General features: G+C 43.3%; 1 protein-coding gene across 1 annotated transcript in view; it reads left to right on the top strand.

The window, feature by feature from the left end:
* Positions 1 to 27,156, top strand: part of sdk1a (sidekick cell adhesion molecule 1a) — a 295,667-nt gene that overhangs the window by 241,347 nt on the left and 27,164 nt on the right. Inside the window, exons 24-30 of the mRNA XM_057345051.1 lie at positions 3,296 to 3,405; positions 5,252 to 5,402; positions 6,562 to 6,799; positions 7,630 to 7,745; positions 9,607 to 9,796; positions 21,633 to 21,731; positions 25,345 to 25,539. Of these exons, the coding sequence (XP_057201034.1) occupies positions 3,296 to 3,405; positions 5,252 to 5,402; positions 6,562 to 6,799; positions 7,630 to 7,745; positions 9,607 to 9,796; positions 21,633 to 21,731; positions 25,345 to 25,539 (1,099 nt within the window). The remainder of the gene's footprint in view (positions 1 to 3,295; positions 3,406 to 5,251; positions 5,403 to 6,561; positions 6,800 to 7,629; positions 7,746 to 9,606; positions 9,797 to 21,632; positions 21,732 to 25,344; positions 25,540 to 27,156) is intronic.

The raw sequence follows: 27,156 nt of genomic DNA, 5'->3' as shown, positions 1-27,156 counted from the left end.
ACCAAATAGGTTTTAAAGGATGTCAGCGACAAGATTGGAGACCTGCACAAACCTTGAATAGGCTACAGACAGAAGCTTGGTGAGAAGGAGACAACTGTTGGTGTGATTATTTGGAAATAGAAGATATACAAAATAACTATCAAATGCCCTTGTTCTGGAGCTCCCTGCAATATTTCCCCAATGGGGTAAAGATGATCATGAGAAATGTTAAAGATCAGCCCAGAACTACACGGAAGAAGCCTGTTAATGATTTCAAGACAGTTGGGAACACAGTTAGCAAGCAAAACATTGGTAACACATTGGTAACACGCTATGCCACAGTAGACTGAAATCCTGAAGCACCCGCAAGGTCCTCCTGCCCAAGAAGGCCCGCCTGGCTCGTCTTAAGTTTGACAATGAACATAAAAATGATTCAGAAAAGGCTTTGGCGAAAGTGCTGGCACTGCTGTGAGACCAAAATGGACTCCTGTGTTTGGAGGGAGAGAAATGCTGACTATGAGCCCAAGAACATCATGTCTACAGAGAAGCACAGTGTTGGAAACATTCTGCTTTAGGGCTTTTTCTCTGCTACAGGTATACAGGATGACTTCACCGCATTGAGGGGCTGAGGGACGGGCCCATGTACCGTAAAATCTTGGACGAGAACCTCCTCCCCTTAACTAGGTCACTGAAGATGGGTCATGGATGAGCCTTTAACATGACAAAGACGCAAAACATATTGCCAAGACAACCAAATAGTGGCTTAAGGAGAAGCACATTAAATGTCCTAGCCAGTCTCTAGACCCTAGTCCTATAGAACCTCTGTGAAGGAGGCTAAAACTCCAATTTGCTGAGCGACAGCCAAGAAACCTTAAAGATTGACAGAGGAGTGGACTAAATGTATCCGGACACATGTGCAAACCTGGTGACCAACTATCAGAAATGTCTGACCTCTGTGCTTGCCAACAAGGGTTTCTCCACAAAGTACAAAGTTATGTTTTGCTTGGGGATCAAAAACTTATTTCACTGACTGAAATGCAAATCAATTTATAACCTTTATATAACATTTTTTTCCCCTGATTTTTTTTAATATTCTGTGTCTATCAGTTAAAATAAACCCACCATAAAAATTATAGACCCTTCATTTGTTTGTAAGTAGGCAAACTTACAAAATCAGCAGGGGATCAAATACTTATTTCCCTCACTGTACTATATATATATATATATATATATATATATATATACAGTATTTATATATAAATATATGAATATACAGATTATTATATAACATATTAAAGTTTTTCCTTCAGTGATAAGCAAAGTTCTCAACCAAAGAGAATTGTCTGAAGCATAAAAAATAAGCAAAGTGAGAAATGTTTAGAAGTTGAAACTTACAATATTATTGTGTTTTCATGGTCCTTGCTGTTACTTCTATCTACACAACTACTTGTGCAAATACATATCTAATACTAAATATAAGTTGTAAAAAATAAGATCTTACAGTAAAGATACAGTTTTCTCTGTTTTATGGATAAGAACATCAATCAGTCTTTTAAAAGACAATAATCTACTTATAATTGGACCAATCTGCTCATCATCATACAAGTTCAGTAACGTTTAAGTATTCAAAACTTTATCCACCTGTCACCACAGGGCTTAAAATATACAAAACTTACTTAAAATATACTGTACTTATCAGACTTTTCAATTCACTTGCTCAGCACTTTCATTTCAAGCCGAATAAAAGTTCCTGTTCTGATTTCCTTCCACATCTCAATAACATATTGAAAGCGTATCTTTGCCCTTACTACGGCGCACGCGGCTCTCGCAAAAATGCCGACAGATTCAATCACGTGACCAACTTCTAATTTGTAACCGACATCAACTTGACGTGACCGGCCCGGGACTCTCAAAGGAAGCTTTTCATGCGGCGCCGCTTGAGTTCCTAAATTGATTGAGGCCAGGCTATCTGCGGCTGCAGGAACCTGTCATAGAGCGAGAGAGAGACGCTGCATACACAGCCGCTATGAAATACAACAGCGGTCTCCAGCATAAGGTGCCACGCGTCCAACATCTATCACGTTGGCATAAATGCTTACCGCATACAGTACACTCCGCTGGTCATAGTAAATCTTCCTGAGTGCTGTGAGCTTTGATTGGTTTAGACTTGGCTCGCACAATGTGTTTGAAATGGGGCAGTGGCTGGCACTGTCCGGGACTCAATTGAAAAAGCTTTAACCTGAATTTCCGCCGAAGGACCCCGTTCCTCCAGAAAGTGCTCTAAAAGTCTTTGGCCTGTGACGTGCTGGATATAATGAAGTGCAGTGTGGGGATTTTTTCGCTTTTAGTTCGCTTCACTGGTTGGACTCGGACTCGACAAATGCTGAGAGATATCGTTTTCAAAATGGGTCTGAAAAATGCTTCTTTTCAGATGTTTCCATGGTGTAGCAGATTAAAGGAAAAGTTCATCTCAAAATCAAAATTGTGTTATTTTTTACTCACCCACATGACGTTCAACATGTTTTAAGACCTCCTGGTGTCTTCGGAACACAAATAAAGATATTTTAGATGACATCCGAAAGATTTCCAGGCCTCGTCATAGACGTCATAGTGTCAGTTGTTGTCAAGGTCCAGAAAAGTAGTAAAGACATCGGTCCATCCACTCATAGTGGCTCAATTGAATTTTTTTGAAGCGACGACAATACTTTATGTGTGAAAAACAAAACAAAATAATGACTTTAATCGATATATTCTCCTTTGTCTTGTCTGTCTATGGTGCGTGTTCACGAGAGCACTTCGAGGAATATTAATAAACTGCTAATATATCAGGTCAAAAAAATGACCCTTAACGTTTAAATGATGCGAGCGCGTGGCTCTTTGCAGACCAGAGAAGGCGCATGCTAGAGACGCACGCGTACTAAATAAATAGAAACGCAGTTTTATTCGCCTAGACATTATAACAGATTTACTCTGCATAATTTTCCATATAATAACATAACATAATTAGAAATGACCAGATTCATTAATCAAATGAGTGTCCAGGTTATCTGAAGACCAGTACATCACGTCACTACAACGTTCTCTATGGGATTAATTCACGACGTGGCTAGGACGTTTCTGGAACGTTAGCAAAAATTCTAAGAAATGGAACGATGCCAAGACGTCCTCAGAACATGGTATCGGTGACCCAATGAAGACAAACTGGCGACGTCGTCAGAACGTACTGTGTTTTCAGAAGTGACGCAAACCCAACCAATCAGGTTGCAGGTTTCCTTTTTCATTATAGTTTACAATTTGTTTGCGACGTTCTCTTCAGGTGGGCAGTATCGGTGAAGAGGAAGAGTGGAAGGTGTTGTACGAGAAAGAGAACGAGCCTGAGGCTCAGGTGTTGGAGGTGCCCAACCTCACTCCCTTCACGCATTACAGGTCAGTGATGTTTCTTTACAAGCACACATTATTTTCATTTGTTTTATCTTGAATAGGAACACATTTCAAATGAGCATAATCAAATAAAGACATGTGGATTACTCCAATTAGCAGTGCATTATTGAAGACACATTTACTCCAATCAGATCTGGATTCTCTGCCTCCATGAACACTCAAGTCAACACACTGTGGAAGTGGTTTTGTTCTGTATTTTATGGCTCTGATTTTCTTTTCTTTTTTGACCTGAAGATGCTGTTAATTATATTGTTTTATTTTACTTTATTCTTTGATCTTGACATCTTTGTAATATCTGTCTTGCGCTAAAAAAGGGAAAAGCGCTAAAATAAGAATTGCTATAGCTGAGAAGTGTACGTAAAAACTACCCAATGCAAAGTTTTGGGGGTGACAACCAAATGAGGTGAGAACCTCAGAAATGATTACAATATTTGTTTCCATTGAACCACTCCAGAAATGCCAGTGGTCAAAGTAGGTGTAACCATAGCAACATTTTGGTTCTCGCCAAGCCAGCTCAGGCATTTCCAATGAACTGACAGCTATAGGATGTCACTCTACTCGTAGTGCCTTCAAAAGTGTGAAAAGTGATGATTAAATTGAGATTTGCTGAAGAGAAACACACAGAGACACAGCAGTGCTCATCTGTTGTCCCCTCATGCCGCTGAAATGTAATCGTCTTTTCATCTCTTTTTACGTTTAGACAACGAAGGCATGACTATTTATCGGACTAGATAAACTAGCACCATTGATGCTGTTAAAGCTACCTCAGAAAACCCACGACAGTGAGTGACGGTTCACTAGAAGTTTTCCAGCCGACTCGTATTATTGCGGAAGTTCTTAAAGTGACAGTTCCCTCAAAAATAAAAACTCTGTCATCGTTTACTCACCCTCTTGTCATTTCAAACCTGTATGACTTTCTTTCTTCCGCAGAACACAAAAGAAGATATTTTGAAGAATGTTGTTAACTGGCCCCCATTCACTTGTATTGGTTTTGTGTCCATACAATGAAAGTGAATGGGGGCCAGTGCTGTTACCAGCTTTCTTCAAAACATCTTTTGTGTTCTGCGGAAGAAAGAAAGTCATACAGGTGTGAAATGACAAGAGGGTGAGTAAATGATGACAGAATTTTTATTTTTGGGTGAACTATCCCTTTAAGAACGTTCTGTGCAGGTGTGAACAAGAAACAGACTGAGTTTGGTGAGTTTGGCAGTTCTTGGTGAACATTTCCTTGACATCACTGCAAGATGCATGCAGTATTCAAGTCTGTTGTCATTTTTTTGTGTGCAAATACAAAGTCAGTCATAATGAAGTAATGGAGGATTGTGTTAGAAGTGAATTGGATGAATCCATTCGTCATTCCTGTAAATAACCAAACTCCGTGTGCACATAACAGATGAAGCGCTCAGATGAGCGTACTGTATTATATACTTGTTTAACTATTCAGCTGTCCGATTATTGCATTCCATGTACACAAAGCCACCGCTGGTATCTTAACAAGTTTACTCTCAGGCTTCATTCGTTTGTTTCAGACGGCTTGACTCATCTCTGGGCCTACATGATGAACTGCTTTGCCTCTGTGTTTTTCTCTACCCCGCAATTTCTGTCAGATCTTATGGATGTTGCTGCAGTCTCTCCATTTGTTCTACACGCTGATAAACTTTGATTTTATGGTAATTGGCGCAATTAGAAAGTGAATTGCAGAGAGCACAGGGCCTGAACAGAGTTCATTCCCGACGCCACAGCCATTTATTTTCCGCCGTTGAGTTTAGTTTGTTTTAACAACGTGTAATACGGATTCATGAAGTGTGTGCTTGGACTCTGGTTGGTGCAGGTTTCGAATGCGGCAGGTGAATATTGTGGGAATGAGTCCGGTGAGCGCGCCCTCCCGCGTTATACAGACACTGCAGGCCCCTCCGGATGTGGCGCCCAGTAGCGTGACAGTACGCACGGCCAGCGAGACCAGTCTGTGGTTACGATGGGTGGTAAGTTTAAACATATTTTGGTTTAATTGTTCGATTTCTCCTTGGATATGTCCTTCATCAAATTGATGAAATTGATTCTTGCAATCAAATGGTTGCGTTTATTTCTCATACTTTCTCATACTTGTAAGTGTAATTTAACAGTTGAAACATGAAATGAGCCCAGTACGTTGTATTCAGTCGACTTAAATTTAATTATTTAAGGTCTTGATTCATATTTTAGTTTCTTTCAGAGAGGTAAGAATGAAACGCTCGTGAAATAGGTTCAAGGAAACTATTACATTCACGACTCTCAGCGCCGGTGTTCTGACAGGATGTCATTATCCGGTATCACACATGAATACAGGCTGGGCCGTTGAAAGCAGGGTGTTTTTCCACATCTATCGATTTTCACCTGAAATAAAGAATGCTGACACGCGGGAGCTAGTGGCCAAATTGAGTTTCTCAAATTGAAGCTCTTTACCTGTCAAATTAAAAGCGCATGAGAGCTGATGTTTTGCCAGTTTGTGACATCTCACTTATCTTTTGGCACCCCATCAAAGTCATTCACTTCATTTTTTGGGGCACCTAAAGTGATGAGGGATTATTAAATATCAGTTATGTGTTTATACGTACGTTTAATCGCTTGTCAACCACAGTATGGGATGTTTAGAGCTCTCAATCTGCTGCAAATGCAGTCGTTGAAAGGACTGACAGAAATGTATGTTCTCACAGTAAGGCAAGTTTTCACATTAAAAGCTTTCTACTGTATGTTACATTTAAAAAAACATTTTTTTCACCAAAAAATTTGAAAAAGTAAACATAGACTTGTAGTCTCCAAATGTTTCCAGGAAATGACTAAATCACGCAAATAAATAAATATAACTTGACAAAATGTGCCACTTCCTATGAAAACCCAGCTAAAGTCATTTCTTTGTGATTTACTGTTTTCTACGTAAAATGACCCTACATAATCTGAAGTACATGTTAAAGTATAACACAGTATTTAAGACCATGTCAAAAATTGAAATCATAGAGAAATGAATGACTGAAATCAAAATTTTAGATTTTTTTTAAAAATTAGATTTTAAAATTTTAACCTGATTTTCATAGATGGTCACAAATATGTACTTTATACCCAAATATTTGTCAAAACACGTGTCTCTGTATTTTTTCCTGGCAGCCGTTGCCCGAAAGTGAGTACAACGGTAACCCTGAGAGCGTGGGCTATAGGGTCAAAGCGTGGCGGGCGGACCAGCGGGGCGAGGTCAGCACACGTTTGGTGAACGACCATCTAGAGAGAGAAATCACCCTGGAGGGTCTCGAGGAGTGGACCGAGTATCAGCTGCAGATTCAGGCCTTCAATTCCATCGGCCCCGGGCCATGGAGCGACACGGTGAAGGGTCGCACACGCGAGTCAGGTGAGGGCACGCAACACACCCGTATTTGGCGACTGATGCTAATGCGTGTTGATGGGTCGTACGGCTCTATGGCGCAGTTTCAAATGGAGCCCCGTGAGAAACTGAAACACATTTGCCACCTATGTCGCAGAGGGGGAGTGTCTTTCCATTTCCATTCTCTGGATAATCACATTGTGAAATGTAAACAGGTTGCTCTCAAATTGATTTTGATTTGTTTTATGTGATTACCGTAACAGCCCCTCACTGTTCCCGGCTCAATGCCACCATTCTTCCTCACTCACGAGCGGCTGTAAATGCATTCTTGCACTGCAGATAAGAAACGAGATGATTGGCTGCCTGGTGTCTGTACTTATTGTTACTCCCTACAAGAGAGATTTATGGGCCCAAATGTAGTGTGTAGTGTGAAGTGGAACCTCCGAAATGATCTTTAAAGGTGAATTGTGTTGTTTCAGGACTACTAGTGATACAAAAAAAACTGCAAAAATGCTTACAAGGAAGTGTTTGTGGTTTGTTAATGGTGCAGAAATGACACACTACACCTTTAAGAATCATTTTGAAGTCTGTCATTATGTAGTTCTGCTGTCTAGATGAGGGAAATGTGCCGGCCTGATGCCGCCAGGTTTCAAGAGTCTACCTGGGGCTCAGCTTTACCTGTCAAAACAATGTGTTTACTATCTTCTTGTGCCGCTCACACACTGTTTGCTTTCATATTAACACCGGTTTACCTCATGACACTGGCGGGTCGACTAATCCATGCCGTGAGTTTACTCCGCACTCGGGGTCTTGTGTTAAGGCACACTGTGATGAGGAATTGCGATTTGTCTTTGTAGTGCCAACAGCGGCTCCGGAGAACGTGACGGGCGAGGCCATGAGCTCCAGTCGCATCCTGGTAACCTGGGGGCCGGTCCCTGAGCCCGAGCAGAACGGCAACATCCTCGGATACAAGGTCTGTATTTGTTTTGTTTTCTCTGTTTATTTCTTTTTATGCGCAGATGAAAATAGTCCCTTCGACAACTTAGGTGAGATATAGTGCTGTGGTGTCTGCTGAAGGAGCCTGTAGCCCAACTTAATAAGCATTTCGGAGGCGATTCAAGGTTTAAACATGCACGCTCAACAACGCACGCCCTTAAACCAGGTTGTGTCTGATGAAATGACATGAAAGAATTTGATTCTTTTGTTTCAGAGGAGCCAGTGTGTTTCGTGTAATAACAAATCCTAGCGGATCTACAAAAGCATTTGTAAAATAAAAATGTAGCTTTGAAAATTTAAGAATGCTCAATCTTGGATGCGATTAATGACAGTTTAATGAAATACGGGATCATATAAAAGGCAAGACTTTCTTTAATTTTTTGAAATCCATAACACGTGTTATAGTTCATGTATTGTGAACCAGAATTTATTGCAAAATAAACCCTGACATGGAGATCGAGGTCTTGTACTATCCTGTAGAAATTGACTGTACTGTACATTACGTCCCTTATTAGATGGCCAGATAACTAAAAATGACTGAATTAAATATTCATTTGTACTGAATTTCTTTTACACACGAATACACATTTTCAGCGGCCTTTGTACAAAAATCAGAGAATAAAAAATGGACAGAACCAAATTATTGTTTGTGGAACAAGAAAGCTTGACTGACTTTGTACTACATGTATATTCTAAAAAACATGAACCCTTTAACATTTCATTTGGAGATGTAAGGGTGGTTCCGCTATAGTGGTTCAGAAATGACTAAAGAAACGTTAACAGCAAGATGGTATAAAACTGTTTATTTTTTGTCGATTTCCACCCTTCTGCAACCTATTCCAAGGACGGAAATAAGCGCAGTGATTATAGCTATATATGTGGGAGAGCTTTGCTATAAATATTAACATTAAACCAACACTAGTCTGCAGATTTGTAAATGAAAGTGTTTAATAACAGACTTAAATTGATGTTGCATGTAAAATGGTTACAAAGTAAATGCATAAAATTGTAAATAATACAACTAACAGTTTCCAAATGTATGTGATATTACCTGAGATGATAGAAAAGAAAAGAGAGAAAGTATAGAAGAAGAATAAGAGCCAGAGCTCCCGGAGAGGAGCATCCAGCAAGGAGACAAGAGAAAGAGCCCAGAGCTTATCTTATATTTCCTTTTTATCCTTTCCATGTGACTAAACTAACATGATACATTCAAATTTACCAATCAGGTCCACCTTTTACCCTCACTGTACTGGACCCACAATAAACAAACATCTGGGACAATAGTGGTTGATCACCATGCTGATCATGCTGAGTGCTGACCCCTGTGATCTTTAGAAGAGCAAATGGTGTCTTTTGGGAAGAAAGAGGGGGTTGTGGCACAGCAATAAATTCCTGTTATTTTTTCCAACCCTACAGAGATATGACATGATTCATTATAATAAACCTCTAGTTCTTAGAAGCCCTATAAAGCAGCACTGTTTGTTCCGGTAGTCTCTTTAATTTTCGTGTCAAGTAATGAACTGGGCCATAAATGCATTCATTGAATGTCTGACCCTTGCGGAAAGACAAATATTTGCCGTCAGACGAGTTGCTGCGCACCCATATGGTCAGAGAAGCTTCTGTGCTTCAAAGTCAACAGTAATTAAGACAGAAGGCTTTAACCAATAAACAGCCTGCTGAAAAATACACCCGGAGGTACAAACCTCACGCAATTCTGCCATATTGCACAGCTGACGATAAAAAAAGGCTCGGTGTGATTTCGTTCAATGCCATTTTACAGTACACAATCACACAGCGCTGAGCAACCTGTAATGATGTTTATATGCTTATTTGTCCAGGTTCTGTACAAAGAGAAGGACTCGGATTCGGATGCACAAGTGAACGTTGTGAAGGGAAACCTGACGCAGTCCGTCCTGCTGCGGAACCTGCGTAAATATGTCCAGTACGAGATCCAGGTTTTGGCGTTCACGCGAATCGGAGACGGCCAGCTCAGCAGCCCACCGGTGCTGGAGAGGACCAAAGATGATGGTGAGCTTTTCTCCTTGAATTGAATAACGGCTTAAAGGGACAGTTCACCCAAAAATAAAACTTCCGTCATCATTTACTCACCCTCGAGTTGTTGCACATCTGTATGGCGAAAGATATTTGGAAGAATGCTTGTAACCAAACAATTCTTGGCCACCATTGACTACCATAGTAGGGAAAATGACAATGGTGATCAATAGTGCCCCAGAACTGTTTCCGACATTCTTCAAATATCTTTAATAAGAAATGTATTCAGTTTTGAAACAACTTGAGAGTGAGTAAATGATGACAGAATTTAAACTTTTGTGTGAACTGTCCCTTTAAATTTACTATCGTTGCGCCCCTTTTGCACATTATTTCAACACAGCAACCTGCATCTTAATTCACTAACCACCCACGATCCAGTTTTATCAGACGCTAAATGCGCTGTGGGTATTCAAATTAAGTCATGTTCATTTCTTAGTGCTTTGTAGAGCTAGCTCGCCTCCTTTCTATGTAAATTACACTCAGCACAAGTTTGTCTGGTGAGATTAACGCAGCGAAAGCAGGCGGGCCTGAATTTTTCGAAAGAGATGTTTGTGTACAATTTTATTGATCGTGGCAGCGGTAATTCATCAAATAATGATCAAATGATGGAGAAGAGTGTTAACCGGGCACATATCCAGACCTGTGGTGCAGTCGACGCACTTTTGGCATTTTAAAGAGTCGATTCAGGTGTCTGGATTACAGTGGTGAAGAATGCCAGATCATCACACTCAGACTTTCCAAATTTTGTTTAGACATCAATCTCTGTCTGTAATGTCAGTGTCTGATTTTCATAATACCTTTAGTTGTAAAACAACACCATCACTCTTGGCTGATTTCCCCTTGAATAACTTTGAAGCGGTCTTTTGAATTTGTTCCTAGCTGCTAAATTTCTCAGACTTGTTTAATAATTGAGATTCGAGGCGTTTAATGACCACAGAGGGATCTTGATGCTGTAACTCATCTGTTTGGTGTATTACGTGCACGCTCCTCGACCAAGTTTATGAGCTGTCATGAATATTGGCAATTTGCTCTAAGCACATGAAGTGGGCAGATTTGATGCAGCCTTGAATTTTTATTGAATAAAAAAATAATAAAAATGACGTTCGGTCTTTAGCTCTTTCACTCAAGCTGATGTTTTTGTTTTTGAGAGTCTGCTAAAGCTCTTGACATGCTGTATGTGCGTTCCAAGAAACGCTTCATCTCTGTCGTGCATGTTCTTTGGCTTCGCCTTCGCTAAATTGATTTTCTCTCATTCGCCGCTTTCCGTCGGCACGCAGGCATTAAAACACCACCCTGAAACTGCCATTTTATTGCTAGAATTGGTATAGACACATTTGGCGGGCAAAGCGATATGGGAAATTAAAAAATGTACGGCGCCGCAAACTGCTTTGTCGAGGATGGCCTTCGAACGTTTACTTTATGGATTGCAACGTAAATAGACTGAAGGTCTGGATGAATTTGTGAAAGGAAGAGATAGTCTGATAGTTTGCTGTCTATTACAGCTGTTCACCGTGGACAGATCACAGCGAAAACTAATGCCATACTGTATGAGAGTCACCAGGGCCACGAGACATATAGACTAACGTGGAGATATGCTTTTGGGACATTTCACAACAGAACCTTTCCTCAAGTTTGCTTGTGTTACAGAGGAAACCATTGATATGTGCTGTGTGTCGTGAGATTTGTCAGATAAAGCAATATACTGTAGAGTGAACAAATAAAGGGCTGAATTATAATGTATCGCCTGTTCAAAGCTGATTTAATTAATTCAGGCTTGTACTTGGAAGCATAATATTGATAAAAACCACCTGTCAGCAGTTCTTTAGATAGAAATTAATATTTTATCTGATTTAATGGAAGAAAAGAAACTGAACCCACATTCTCAAAATTGAAGAGAAGAGAATATAAAGCCCCGATCAGTCAGTTAGCCATCTGATTGTTGAATATGAATGGTTACATCTTTGTATTGAAGGATTTATTATTTAAAGCCACTTTTGCCATTTGGTTTTAAATTAATATATGAAACTTTTTGTAGATCTCATAGGAACGTTTTGATTGATAACAAAATGATGCCGTAAGCTTAAAAACGTACATTTAAGTTTTTTTATATAGTGCTTTGTTTTAAAGGTCCAGTGTATCTAGTGGTGAGGTTGTGAATTGCAACCAATGGCTCACTCCACCCCTCTCTTTTGAAGCACTACGGTGGCTGACACAGGACTAAGATGTTGTCACGTTTTCGCTTCTTTGCTGAAGGAGATGACATATTTACGAAACGCACTCTATAGAGCAGTTTGTCTGTTTAGGGATACTGTAGAAACAACAGGCAAGGGGACCCACGGTGTATGTAGATAGAAAAAGCTAATTCTAAAGTAATAAAAACATAACGCTTCATTATGTAAGCTCTTTATACACCTCTGAACACATAGTTATGTATATTATATTGCATTTCTATCAATAGATCCTCCAAAAAAATACACACAATATATTGTGTGGCAGGGTAAGAGACACGACAGACACAAGATGGCTGATGTAAGCAACCCCGGAGGGGAATTTTATTCACACACGTGCCAAACAATGTGATAGTGAAGTCCCGGGGGGGGGGTGCTCCAGTGAAAGAAAGTCTCAGCCAGTCCGTGCTCGTGTTTCCAAGTGGGCTCAGTCACTGCTGTCACAATCTGTGAGAAGAGAACAGGAATGGTTAGTCTCTCGGGAGTGTAATGCTCCCCGATTGTGATGTGTGTGAGGCTTATATGCCCGGCAGCTAATCGATTCCAGGTGTGTGTGATTAGCTGCCGGGCCGTTTCCCAGGTGACGCTGATCCTGGACCTGTACCCCCGTCACACTCCCCCCCCCCAAGCGTCGACCTGGTGTCCCGGCGGCTCCTGTGGGTTCCTAGGGGCGCTAGAAGGGGTGGGAGGGAAGTGTCGCCTGACAGACCTGCCCAGCCACACCACATCCGAGACAGGCCGTCCGCGTTGCCGTTGAGGCCCCAGCACGATGTTGCACTGTGAAGTGGAAGTCCTGGAGCGCGAGGAACCAGCGCGTCACCCGGGCGTTGGTGTCTTTCGCGCGGGCCATCCACTGCAGGGGTGCGTGGTCTGTGATAAGCGTGAAGCTTCGGCCCAGAAGGTAGTAGCGCAGCTCCAGGACTGCCCACTTCACGGCCAGGGCCTCTTTCTCCACGGCGGCGTATCGGGTCTCGGCAGGGGATAGCTTACGGCTTACATATGTGACTGGATGTTCCTCCCCTTCCAGGACCTGCGATAGGACAGCCCCCAGCCCCGTATCGGAGGCGTCTGTCTGTAGGATGAACTGACAGCCGAAGTCCGGGGCATACAGGACTGGGGATGAGGTGAGGGCTCGCTTCAGGTCCCGGAATGCGGCCTCTGCCTTGGCCGTCCAGACCAGGGTCTCAGGTTGTCCCTTCTTCGTCAGGTCTGTCAGGGGGCTGGCTATCGAAGAGAAGTGTGGAATGAAGCAACGGTAGTAGCCCGCCAACCCCAGAAATGCTCGTACCTGGGTCTTGGTCGTCGGCCGGGCCGCCGATCTTACAGCCTCCACTTTCTTCTCTTGCGGCCTGATGAGTCCCCGGCCGATCTGATACCCCAGGTACTTGGCTTCGGAAAGACCCAGGTGGCACTTCTTGGGGTTGGCTGTGAGTCCAGCCCGATGCAGCTCGTCGACCTCCGGAGCCGTTCGAGGTGTGCTTCCCAGCTTTCTGCATGGATTACCACATCGTCAATATAGGCTGCGGCGTATTGCTGGTGGGGCCGGAGTATAATGTTCATCATTCTTTAGAATGTCGCGGGGGCTCCGTGTAGGCCAACCGGTAGGACTCGGTACTGCCAGTGACCGTTGGGGGTGCTGAAGGCAGTCTTCTCCTTGGCGTCAGCTGCTAGAGGTACTTGCCAATAACCTTTGGTGAGGTCTAGTGTCGAAATGTACCGAGCCCTACCGAGGCGGTCGAGCAGCTCGTCCACCCGTGGCATGGGGTAGCCATCAAACGAAGAGACCTCATTTAGCTTGCGGTAGTCATTACAGAACCGGAGGGTGCCGTCTTGCTTTGGGACCATCACGATTGGGCTGGACCACGGGCTACGGGAAACTTCGATGACCCCTAGTTGAAGCATCCGTTGTACCTCCTCTTCGATAGCCTTCCGACGGGCTTCCGGTACGCGGTAGGGCCGTTGCCGCACGACGACTCCCGGGGCCGTGCGAATCTCGTGTTGGATGACCTGAGTCCGCCCCGGGCTCTCCGTGAACACATCCCGGTATTGACGGACCAGGGCCTCCAGCTCCGTTTTCTGGGGAGCCGACAGCTGCTCTCCTATGTCCACAACTGGTTCGGCTTCCTGGGCGAAGGCAGCCATCTGCTCCTGAGGCGCGGTCCACTTCTTGAGTAGGTTGATGTGATATACCTTTTCCTCCTTCCTTCGTCCCGGCTGACGGAGTCGGTATGTGACCAGCCCTACCCTCTCCACGACGGTGTAAGGCCCTTGCCAGGACGCCAGGAACTTCGACGTGGAAGTGGGCACGAGGACAAGTACCCGATCCCCGGGTTGGAAATTGTCTGGCCTGGGCGGGCCGGTCATACGACCTCTGTTGGGCGCGTTGGGCCTCCGCCAGGTGTTGTCGCACCAGAGGCATCACCCGGTCGATCCTCTCACGCATCTCCCAGACGTGTTCGATCACCGTCCGGTGCGGTGCAGGCTGCTGCCCCCACGCTTCTCGGGTGATATCCAGTAGTCCCCGTGGCTGCCGCCCAAACAGCAGTTCAAACGGGGTGAATCCTGTGGATGCCTGGGGAACTTCCCGAATTCCGAAGAGGACGTAGGGCAGCAGGAGGTCCCAGTCGCGCCCGTCTTCCGTCACCACTCGGCGGAGCATCCGTTTCAGGGTCTGGTTGAACCGTTCGACCAGCCCGTCGGTCTGAGGATGGTACACTGACGTGCGGAGCTGCTGGATCCGGAAAAGCTGGCAGAGGTCGTTCATCAGCCGGGACATGAAAGGAGTGCCCTGGTCCGTCAGGATCTCAGCGGGGATACCCACCCGGCTGAACATCAGGAATAACTCCTTGGCGATGTTTTTGGCCTTTGCTTTCCTGAGTGGGATGGCTTCGGGGTATCTCGTCGCGTAATCCACAATGACCAGGATATGTTCATGACCTCGGGCGGACTTCGGCAATGGCCCTATCAGGTCCATGCCGATCCGGCCGAAGGGTACCTCGATGATGGGCATCGGAATCAGCGGGCTGGGGGGTGGGTGCCGAGGCGATTTCCGCTGGCATGTAGGACAACTCTGGCAAAAACCCTTGACGTCCCTGTCGATCCCTGGCCAGTGGAACCTGTCTCGGATCCGTTGCAATGTGTTCTGAGCTCCCAGGTGGCCGGCCATTGGATGGGAGTGGGCTAGCTCGAGCACAGCTTCCGTCTTGGTCCTCGGCACCACTAAGAGATGTTTAACCTCCCCCCGCCGCTCCGCGACACAGTAGAGCAGGCCGTTCTTGACCACGAAGTGGGGAAGAGGGTGAGGCGCGGGGAGTCGATCTTTCCCATCCAGGACTCGGACCTGATTCCAGCAATGTTTCAGCCGGTCATCCTCTCGTTGCTCTCTGCCAAACTCTCCTCCCGCGGTGACCTGCTGGAACAAATCCAAAAACACGTTAGGAGGGGGACGGTGGCACTCACCCTCTCGGTCGCTTCCGGTGGCCAGTAGGGACTGCCGCTGGTCTCGGGGTTTTGGCCCACGACGTCTTCGGCGGCCCCCTCCGTTCCGCACCTCCCGTACTGTGGTGGCCAAGAGGCGCTCGAATCCGGGCCAATCCCGGCCAAGTACCACCGGCACCGGGACGACGCCCACCTCCACCTGCCATGTCCCTGGCTCTGCGGTGATGGCTACTCATCGAGACGCTACGTACTGGGTGTCGCCGTGGATACAGGTGATGGGAACGGTCGCCTTGCTCTCGGGCAGCGGCCGGACCACGGCCTGCTGAACCAATGTGATCGCGCTGCCCGAGTCGAGGAGTGCCCGGTAGGTTCTTTTCCCCACTTGAATAACCCTTGTTGGGGCTCCCAGTGGCACGCTCTGGTGGACGGCACATCCCGCCATCCACGCCCGGGCGCCAGGGAACGGCGGTTCGGTGGGCATCGGCTCGTCCACGGGGTCGGGGGCCGCCGGCCTGCTCTCTGGTCGGGGGGTACTCTCCGGCGGTCGCCTGCCCCTCCGGGGTGCCATCCTCTCTCTCTCTCCGGCATCCCGGGCGAACGAGGCTTCCGCCAGCTCGACGGCTCCGACCAACTCCCTTGTGGTCTTCGGGTTGCTCATGCTTACTGGACGGCGGAGATGTCGGGGCAGGGCGCGTAACAGTCGGTCTATCATCACTCTCTCCGCGACTTGGAGGGCGGTGGAGTCATCCGCCAGCAGCCAGAGGTGGGTTAGGCGGGTCAGTTGTGCGACCTGCTGCCGAACCGGAATATTCTCGTCGTAATTCCAGGCATGGAGCTGCTGCGTAGCACACAAGGGGGATAGTCCGGCGCGAGCTAGGATTTCCGCCTTCAGGACGTCATAATCCTCGCTCTGGGTGGCGGTGAGGGCGTAATAGGCTCGCTGCGCTTCCCTCGTTAAGAAGGGTGCTAACGTGCGCGCCCATAACCCTCGGTCCCAGCCTTCCCGAGCGGCGATTACCTCAAAGGTGTGGAGGTACGCTTCAGCATCGTCTTGGTCCGACATCTTGGTGAGCAGTTGGTTTGCTTGAGGTCGTGGATCGGCCAGCGGGGTCCCCCGGAGCTGCTCTAACTCCTGGTCCGCTCGCTCCTGTCTGGCCATCAACCGGTCGAAGCATTGCTGCTGGCGGACTGACACCTCGGTGAGCCAGCGTATCACTTCCTCCATCTCGGCTCCGGAGAGAGAGAGGACGTCCGTAGTTCCTAGCACAGATGACACAGTTGTTAGAAAAAATTGCGCTGGTTGGAAGGTCTCTTACCACGTTGCCCGCATTCTCCACCACTTGTGGCAGGGTAAGAGACACGACAGACACAAGATGGCTGATGTAAGCAACCCCGGAGGGGAATTTTATTCACACACGTGCCAAACAATGTGATAGTGAAGTCCCGGGGGGGGGGTGCTCCAGTGAAAGAAAGTCTCAGCCAGTCCGTACTCGTGTTTCCAAGTGGGCTCAGTCACTGCTGTCACAATCTGTGAGAAGAGAACAGGAATGGTTAGTCTCTCGGGAGTGTAATGCTCCCCGATTGTGATGTGTGTGAGGCTTATATGCCCGGCAGCTAATCGATTCCAGGTGTGTGTGATTAGCTGCCGGGCCGTTTCCCAGGTGACGCTGATCCTGGACCTGTACCCCCGTCACAATTGTTTTATACGACAGATACCTCTCAATGTCTTTGATAGTCCATCCCTGTTACTTGAGTTCACTTTTGGTCAGTTACTGTAGCAAAGAAGGATCTTCCCTCAGCTTGCGAAATCCATTTAAAGAAGGCCTGTATGTGATATACAGGGGTTAGTCCTTAATCCAGCAGGCCACAGAGTCACATTAATGGAGTCTGTGTGCCCGCGGTCAGCTCTGTGCTGCTCTCTGAATAAGAGATAACCGCTCTCTTTTAAACGGGCCTGTAAGTGGAGCTCCCCCCAGACAGACGCCAATAGCTCGGGCCATTTCACCACCACTTTAATGACGAAAGCACAGGACCCGGCCAGCGTGTCTATCCGTCTGTGCTCATTCGACCTTGGCAGCAATTATCTCTGTGTTTGCCTTTTAAATTCCCCTCTGGAACAGGACTCATTAAGGACTGATGGTACAGAAACATTCGGACATTACACAAGCCTGTTTTCACGGAGAGCTTGTGGAGGATGCGGGAGGTTCATCATTAGCGGGGATGTTCTGGCTTTTGTCTGCAAACCTAAATATTTTGTGATTGGGTTTAACCAGGGCTGTAGTCATCAAATTGTATGTTTATTTGCGTATTCTTACCTATAAGAAAGAAAATTACACATGCACTGTCAGAAAAAAAAGTTTACAATTTTACCGCTGCAGTGGTACCTAAGAGGTTTTTTGTACCCTTTACCGGTATACAACACATAAAAGGTAGTATTTTTTTGGGTACATTGTGGTACCTTAAGGACCTGTTGTGTACCAGTTAAATATTAGGGGTACAAAACGTTTAACTGTACCTTTGGAGGTACACAATACGTCCTTAAGGTACAATAATGTACTGTACACAAAAAGGTACCATATTATATTATGTCCAGTTACCTGTAAATGTATAAAAAAAGAACTTTAGAGACAGTAAAGGTACAATTTTTATCCTTTTTTCTGACAGTGTGAAATGTCTGTAAAATCTTCATGAGTTCTCTTAGACATCAATGAGATTAAATGGAGAGCAAATAGAAATTTAAGAATAAGTCTCCTGCGTCTCAGATATTTCTCCTGAGAAAAACTGTCTCAAACTGAGCTCAGATTTGTTAAATATGCCGTCAAAATCAATATTATTAAAGATCTCCATATGACCTCAAACATTTCTCATATCTCATCAAATTTACCCAAATCCAGATTATTTTATCTATACAGTCTTCATTTATTTTACAACTCTTTACAATTTTATCAATTGTCTCATTTGTTTCTTTTTTTATTTCTTGTAAGCAATTTTAGGAGAAACATCTGGGTCTAAGTTGACACTTGATACTTGCACAACGAAACAGTTTCTGAGCAATACAACTTTTTCTTCTAGGCAGATCTTTAAAGGGATAGTACAAATAATTACTCATCCTCAAGTTGTTCCAAACCTGTATAAATGTACTTGTTCTGTTGAACACAAAGAAAGATATTCAGAAGAATGTTAGGAACTGAGACTTCTGGGGCACCATTGACTACCATAGTAGAAAGAATTATTGTATTTTTTTTTGTTCTGTTAAACACAAAAGAAGATGTTTTGAAGAATTAAAAAAAAAAAACATTTCTGGAGCACCTTTGACTACCATTTTTGGACTACCCCAGAAATCTCAGTTGCAAACGTTCTTCTAAATATCTTTCTTTATGTTCAACAGAACAAAGAAACTTATACATGTTTGAAACTGAGTAATTCATGACATAATTTTCATTTTTGGGCGGAGTATCCCTTTAAAAGAACGTTGGAAATGGCTTTTATTATTAATTGAATGTTTGAGGAATGAAGAATTATTGTTAGTTTAATATCTTGCTAAAAGAAGTCATTAACAGACATCTGTTTAATTGTAGATTCTCACAGAGTAGATTTACACAAGTCGTGCGTCATACAGTAAGTAGCTAATAGACTCTTTGCGTGAGTGTTATCACCATATGAGCCTCGTGGCATGCAGAGCCGAAAGCAGAATGATGAATGTTAGCAATACATTGGCAAGAGAAAGAGGCATCATGGGAAATGCTCTACTGTAAGAGCATCTACTCGTGAATACGTGTCCCGCGGCCCGCACGATACAACTGTAAAAAGCAGTACAAATCAAATCCTGTCAGATGTGTTAGGTTTATAAGTTCCTTAATGTCCAGGAAATGAAACAGAGAATCCGCCTAACCGACCGCATCGACTGGGGGAATCCTGAGAGAAATAAGGAAACAGTGGAGAGACGGCACAGAGCGGATTGCGTTGACAACAGCGGTGCGTGTGATCGAGCTAAACCTAATGTGTCCTGTGTGTGTGTGGCACAGTCCCACGTTATTGGATTCCCTCCATGTTATCTGACACTCCACAGGTGTCCTGTTAGTGGATGTATAGGCCTGTCACAGACGCCCGGGAAGGAGGGGCGGTGTATGTGTTTAGAGGAAATACACGGCAGCGGGAGAAAGAAACATCCCACTTAATCAAGACCTGCTTTACCAGAGGCCTATATGAGCACCGGTGGTACACTGTGTCCTTCGGAGTAGGGCGCAACTTCTCATTCGATGCTCATGTAAGCAATGGAACGCCCCACAGCATGTCTTCATGTGTATTGATAGGGCCATGACTGTCTAACAGAGCCTGTGAATCAGAGATGGAGGGGTGGTACGGGAAGGTGCGCCATGGGGTGGCATTCGTGAAACAGTAGGGCTCTAAATACCCCGGTCAAGGTCAAAATGACTGAAATCTGTCTAAAGGGGAAACGTCCAGATTTTGCAGCCCACTGGTCACCAACTAATTAGTCCTGCGTGCAAAGGAAGTGTCATTTTATGCTTAGTTTTTATGTGGGATATAATAAAATGGCTGGGGAAACAAGCTTTAAATACGATTTTCCTGATTTCAATAAATAAATATTAGTGCTTAAAGGGATAGTTCGCTCAAAAAAAAAAGTATAATGCATTATAAAAGTATTAATTATGTCCTGTAATGCACCTTATAATGCATTGTAATGCCTCATGAATAATATTAATTTTTTGTTACACTTTGCATTTTTAATTTGGTTATAATTCAAAACATTTAATGTATTCCAACACACATTTTGAACAATTATGATGCATCATACCCTTTAATAACCCTTTATAATGCATTATACATAAAGGCTTTAAGTAAAGTGTTACCGAAAATTCTTTCATCATTTGCTTTTTATTTTTTACTCACACTTTACCTACCTAATATTTTTAATAAATATTAGGACAAAACATAACTTCATTTGATTTGTATATATTTTATTTGTGCATTGCTTAGTTCTCTGAATTGAGTTCCCACAGACACCACAAAAAGACGCAAGAGTTCCTGAATGCTTGGGAAAAGTATATATGAAAATAACTTATAACTATTATTTTCATATATAGATTGTTTTACCAGCAACAGCATAAACAAACGTTACTGAGCAAGCGCGTTCATGGACCAAACTTAACTTCCGATAGACATCTGCAAAGAATATAGTCCCTGAAAAATATTTCTGATAACAAGAAATAACACGTACATTTTATCCGCTAGCAAGTTAAAAGTATGTCTAGCCAGTATTATTTTGGGTTACCAGTAAAAGAATCACTACTTGGCTAAACTTAAATATGACAAAGTTACCCGACCCATCCAACAAATTGTTTATTTAATTAAATGACTATACAATAAAATTCAACAAATAGTTTTTTAGTATGTTAAATGTTAACATAAATGTATATTAGTATAAATTAAATAAATTATAAATAGTTATATTATTATCCACTAGCCAGAACGATTAACAAACACAGACCGGAAGTTAACTCCGGGCCAGGCGTGTGCGTCTGATGAATATATATTATATTATTATCATATACATGTATTTTCAACCACCCAGATTTTAGATGCTTACCACACACATCTTACACATGTTAAAATCTACGGTAGTTATTTTCCTGAGACATCCCAACATTTGTCATTATGGTAATGTTGGAAAACAATAATTCTGTGCACATATGGATAGAACACAAGCGCACAATCTTACAGACAAAAACACACTTCCTTATCCACCGAAACGATTTAAAAATGTGTTCATTAAACCGCCACGGCTTGTGTGCTGCCATAGCTGTCTTTTTTCCCCCTCTTCATCCATTTCTCTTGTGTTTTTGTCTTCTTATGAATGTTAGTTTTTTTGTTGTCCTTTTCAAAGCGGGTTTTTTTACAGTGACCTTATCTTGACGTAAATACCATTTCAGAAGCTGTCTCGGGCAACAGCTGCTTCTTTGAAAGCTAAATAACCTGTATTAACACAGCTTCCGCTTTGGCTATGAGTCAAGCAGGTTTATTTTCTTATAGGCTTAAATTCCATGTGCTTGATTACAGAGACCGTAAGAGACATTTGATGGTTGAATTTAATCCTTGGTCCCTCCTTTTCCGATTTTCCTCTCAAGTTCCAGGACCACCCATGAGACTGGTGTTCCCAGAGGTGCGTCTGACGGAGGTGAGGGTGGTCTGGCAGCCCCCTGTGGACCCCAACGGCATAATAATGGGTAAGAGAACTAATAGCACAGTAGCTGTTTTGCTTTTTTCTGCTTCTCATGTCTCCTGAGAGAAAGGCCCACCCAAGTTGTCTCACTTGTGTCTCTAGAGTTTCAGATTTGCTTTGATTTATTAGGTGAATTATGTCCTGTCTTCGCAAATACCACAGGTACATTTTTTAGGATTACCAGTTTTTTACTGCTCTGTTATAAACACACTGTTCAGATCAGATCTTGCCTGTGATATTTATTTATATAGATTTCCATTCTTCTCGTGAGAAGGATCTCAGCTGACCCGTGCAGTTTGGATTCAGGTGCAAAGCGGCTTTGATATACTTCATCTCACATTAAAAACCGTCTCCTCCGTGCTCGATCTGGCCCGCGTGAGAGCGTGAAATGCATTGGACGGGCAGCATCAGGCATGTTTTTCCCCTCCGCCGTGTGAATGCAGCCATGTCACCGTGCACCTGAGACTAATTCCTCATATGGCGAGAAGGATCCGGAGAGGAGAAAATCCCGGCGCTTTAATGAGATTAGTCTGACTAACACCTCAAGTGAATGAAGCTCAGAAAAGTCGCCTGCCAAATCGCGCTGCCTGAGCAAATCGCACCCGAGAAGGATACCCACAATCCCCGCGATGGAAAGACGAGATCCGAACACGCCATTGTTTGTTTGACTTTTGTTTTGGTGCCGTTCTATTCCCCAAGCGTTGATTTGGAATAACTATATGAGGCCGATTTTAGCTTGCTGATGATGTTTGGGAAAATCGGGATTTTGTCGCGGTGTCCGTGCCGCAGGAAAATGCGATTGAGAGCATATGCACGGTTTAAGTGTGGAATGTGGCACAGCGTGACTGTTTAACTAGACGTCTTGTAAACGTGGTTCGTTTGCTGCAAAGCCTAAATGTAATCCTGTTTTCAGAGCCACTGAAAAATGTGTTTGTTTCTTGGCTTCCCAGAAGACTAAGCAGACCTGCCGTTAATGTAGGTGGTTGGCAATGGGAGTTTGCTTTTGAATTTGCAGCAGATAAAGTAGTTTTGCTTCAATCTGACTCCAGCCGGCTGACTTTACAGGCAAAGCAGAGAAGAGAAGGTACTATGCAGGTACACAATGGTGTTACAGAAGCATTACAGAAACCATTTTTGAATATTCATTCTCACAACAAGTTCATAAAAAGATTAGTTACTAACAAATTTGGGACCAAAAACATGATACGCAACCCACTTATTACATCATCTTACACAAAGTTCATAAAATGATGACACCCAAGACAAAACATAATTTTTATAGCGTGATGGGATGACAAGTTAAAGGGATAGTTCACCCAAAAATAAAAATTCTGTCATCATTTCCTCACCCTCTTGTCATTTCAAACCTTTATGACTTTCTTTCTTCTGCAGAACACAAAAGAAGATATTCGAAGAAAGTTGGAAGCCGAACAGCACTGGCCCCCATTCACTTTTATTGTATGGACACAAAACCAATGCAAGTGAATGGGGTCCAGTTAACAACGTTCTTCAAAAGATCTTCTTTTGTGTTCTGCGGAAGAAAGAAAGTCATACAGGTTTGAAATGACAGGACGGTGCGTAATTGATGACAGAATTTTCATTTTTTGGGTGAACTGTCACTTTAAGTTCTTCCTAAGTTTTGTCCTAGATTTTGATAACAGGGTAGCAGAAGGTTAAAACCATTAAAAATTAAAGGGATAGTTCCCCCCAAAATAACAATTCTGTCATCTTTTATTCACCCTCATGTCCTTCAAAACCTCTCTATGACTGTGGAACCCAAAAGAAGATATTTTGAGAAATGTCTTTGTGGTTTTGTGTCCACACAATGAAAGTCAAAGAGGGCCAGTGTTGTTTGGTTACCAACATTCTTCAAAATATCTTATTTTGTGTTCTAAAGATGAAAGAAAGTCAAACAGGTTTGGAATGTCATGAGTGAGAATAAATGATAAAAGGATTTTCATTTTTGAGTGAACTATTACTTTAACAGAAAATAAAGCAGATCAATGTTTTGAGAATCCTATGTGCCTCTTTTACTGACACTGGTTTTGAAGACTTTCTGGCCATGTTTTGCTTCCTATTCATGGAAAGAGTCACAGAACAGAAGAGATCTGACAAAGTAAGGGGAATGCTAAATCAAAGCAGAGCTCAGATGTGTGTTGTGAACATAAATCAAGTTGATATAAAGGCAGATTCAGAGACGAGAGCGCCTCGCTCATTTTTGCTCTTTGTTTTCGTGTCAAGAGATGCTCATACTGTATGTAGATTTAAAGAAGAGAAGTGAGATTTTTCTCAAATTTGCTTCATGTTGGAAATGAGTTGAAAGCCGTTGTGCACGAGCTCTCCGCTTCCCCTCTCAAATATGGTAGTGGTAGAGCACTGGACTTTCCTGGCCTTTCTAGGCTCTGCCCTTGTGACAGCGTTTCTCCCGGCCGCTGCAGGACCGGTAATCACCGGGCGATGAATGAGGAAAACAGAGCTGCAGGAGTTTGTGGGGTGGTGACCTAGCCAATCACATGGGCCGATGCCCTCGCAGTAGAAACCCTTTCCCCAAGCAAAGTCCCGATAAACACACACGGGTCACGGACCGCTGAAGTCGAGCAGACGCCGAGCGAAAGAGCTGCTTTCTAGCATTTTCTGCCCGTGGCTCTCTCGCTGTCTACAGAAATATAGACATTGACATGAAAGTAAGCAGAAAGTGTGTGTGTTAGGCGATGGATGTGTGTTATTTTCCTCTGCCCTCATGGCTGAAGTGGACATTAGGATGAAATGGCAGCCTCAAAGTGCTACAGTCTCCTGACGTGGGATGGCCTAATTTCGTTTTTGCACCGCCAAGGGCCAGCGCGCGGTGCAAAAATGCCGAAAATAAATAGACGGTGGTGTAATGCTCCATCTCTCCCACAGCCGAGCTCTGCCCACACGTTCCATTTTCAACATGTTTCCAGATAATGTTATCATTTGTTTTGCTCGAGGTTCGCCACACGTGTCATTTCCTCAGACGAGATGCAGATGGTCCGTTGGCGCTCTGCAGCGCTGCTGTGTCAGACCAGGCTTGTTGTGTTAACACCGAGGATTCGGCTCTGTGAAACATCTCATATTGCGGAGATATCGTAACTTGTGCATTTACGAGACCCAAACAAATTCCATTTCGTCCAAGTGGTTTGGGACTCTGTGTATTAAATTTGACACTTGAATTGAATTCGATATCAAGAGCGAAGGCGGAGGACCTTACAGATGAAAGCCATTTGAATAAAAAGTATTTTCTCAGTAAAGTGAAGAAATGAATGCGGACGTTAACCAGAACCACATTTAATGTACGGCGGTACCGCATTTTCCAGTGCGCTGAACCCTGTTTGAAAGTCATTCGTCATATAAACTCTTGGTTTTTTTTTTAGCTGATTCCCCTTTTACAAATCGTCTGTGCGAGGAGATATTTTCCTCCCGTCCTTTTTGTACTTTGAGTTCTCAAAAGCAGAACTGACTGACAACAACTCTCCCAAGTCTGTGGAAATGTTTTTCAGACGTTTGATGTGGGTAGATGCGGCTTAAGCTGTTCTCAGCATTGAAATAAGGAAAGCGGATCAGAGCTCACCTCAAATGTTCTAATGACTTTGTTGTAGGATACCAGGTTGCTTATCATCTGGATTCAGGGGATCCCAACCAGTTTATCACAGTAGAAGTGGGTCCAGATACACGTCAGTTCACAGCGTCCCACCTGACCCCGGAGTCGGCCTACATCTTTCGCATCTCCGCCAAGACCAATCAGGGCTGGGGAACGCCCGCACAGGCTGTGGTCATAACTACTGAGATTAGAGGTGACTCCAAAAATACACACACGCCCATATAGCCTCACACACAACTCATTCCAATCGGTGCAAACAACCTTAAAGGAACAGTTTTCCTAAAAATGAAAATCCTCAAGTTGTTCCAAATTTCTTTGTTCTGATGAACACATAGAAAGATATTTGGAAGAATTCTTGTAACCCAACCGTTCTTGGACCCCATTGACTACCATAGTTGGAATTTTTTTTTAAATATCTTTGTTCTATTGAACACAAAAGAAGATATTTTGAAGAATGTAGGATAGCAAACAGTTCTGGGGCACTTTTGACTACCATTGTCATTTCTCCTACTATGGTAGTCAATGTTGGCCAAGAACTGTTTGGTTACAAGCATTCCTCTAAATATCTTTCTCTGCGTTCATCGGAACAAGGAATTTATACAGGTTTTACAAGGAAACAGTCCAGGGTGAGTAAATGAAGACAGAATTTTTATTTTTGGGTGAACTTTTCCTTTAACATCAGAGGATTGGTCAACAGAAATGTGGCTTAAAAGAAAACCTTATAAATGGTGTTGGTCTAAAAACATGTCCTGATTTCTGGAATATCAAGGTGAAATTATTCATGTACATGAGAAAACTTGGCATGTTTTTCTCAAGACTTTTTTTCTCAAAATCAGAATTATAAGTATAAGTATCGTGTGTTTACATGTACAAGGAATTGCCTTGGTCTACTGGTGCATAACAGTGACAGAGAAATACAATAAACAGAAAAATATATTATTATTAAGAATTTTAATAAAGCTATGACTTTATATATTAAAAATATCAACCATACATAAGAAACATGTAATAACTTTAAGTTTGTCTAAAGTATACTATAATATTCTGTAATATTTACTGTAGTAAATTTGAAAACTTTAAATAATGTAGTATACTAATGTATTTACTACAGTACGGTTTTAAAACATTATGGTTTAAAGAAGACTATAGAATATCGTGGTGTTTTACGTGTGAAAGGCTATTTGTAATACAAAATAAAAAACATTGTACTAATAAATGATATCAATTAGGCTATATTACTATAATATACTATAATCATCGCCTGTACAATTACTTATCTTTTTGATAAGTTTGATGTCAACTAAGTCACGCAGATTTTTTGTTAAAAATAACTTATACTACTGTAAGTAGTACAACCTTTCCAAAAATCAGCTCTGCCGTTTTTCCTCATTTGATATTCTCTGAAACATCGCATAACACATTCATACATGATCCATTCAGTCTATTCAAGAGAGACCGTAAAAAATACTGTATTGATATTCATCATCTCACCTGCTACTCTTGCAATACCTGAATAAATTATACAGAGGTTTAGGTTAAAGATGAAATGTGATTACATATCAACCTCTGACCCATCGATCGACCCTTTAAAAAACCACTCGGACGAGACCGCTGCAGTCACGGCTTTAAATACCTCTTGTCGCGCATGATCTGCATCTTTAATGACGATCGATGCCCCACACCTTTAAATAAACAATTATGCCTGTCTGTATCGATTTCGCCCATTAAAATCGATCGGGGTTATGCAGTTGTGTGTCACGCAGGTGTGGAAAGGCCAGGGCGAGAGCTGCTGACCGATGCACACATGAGT

This window comes from Triplophysa rosa, linkage group LG11, assembly GCF_024868665.1.
Source record: "Triplophysa rosa linkage group LG11, Trosa_1v2, whole genome shotgun sequence".
NCBI lineage: Eukaryota > Metazoa > Chordata > Actinopteri > Cypriniformes > Nemacheilidae > Triplophysa > Triplophysa rosa.
This window is presented reverse-complemented; position numbering and strand designations above follow the sequence as displayed.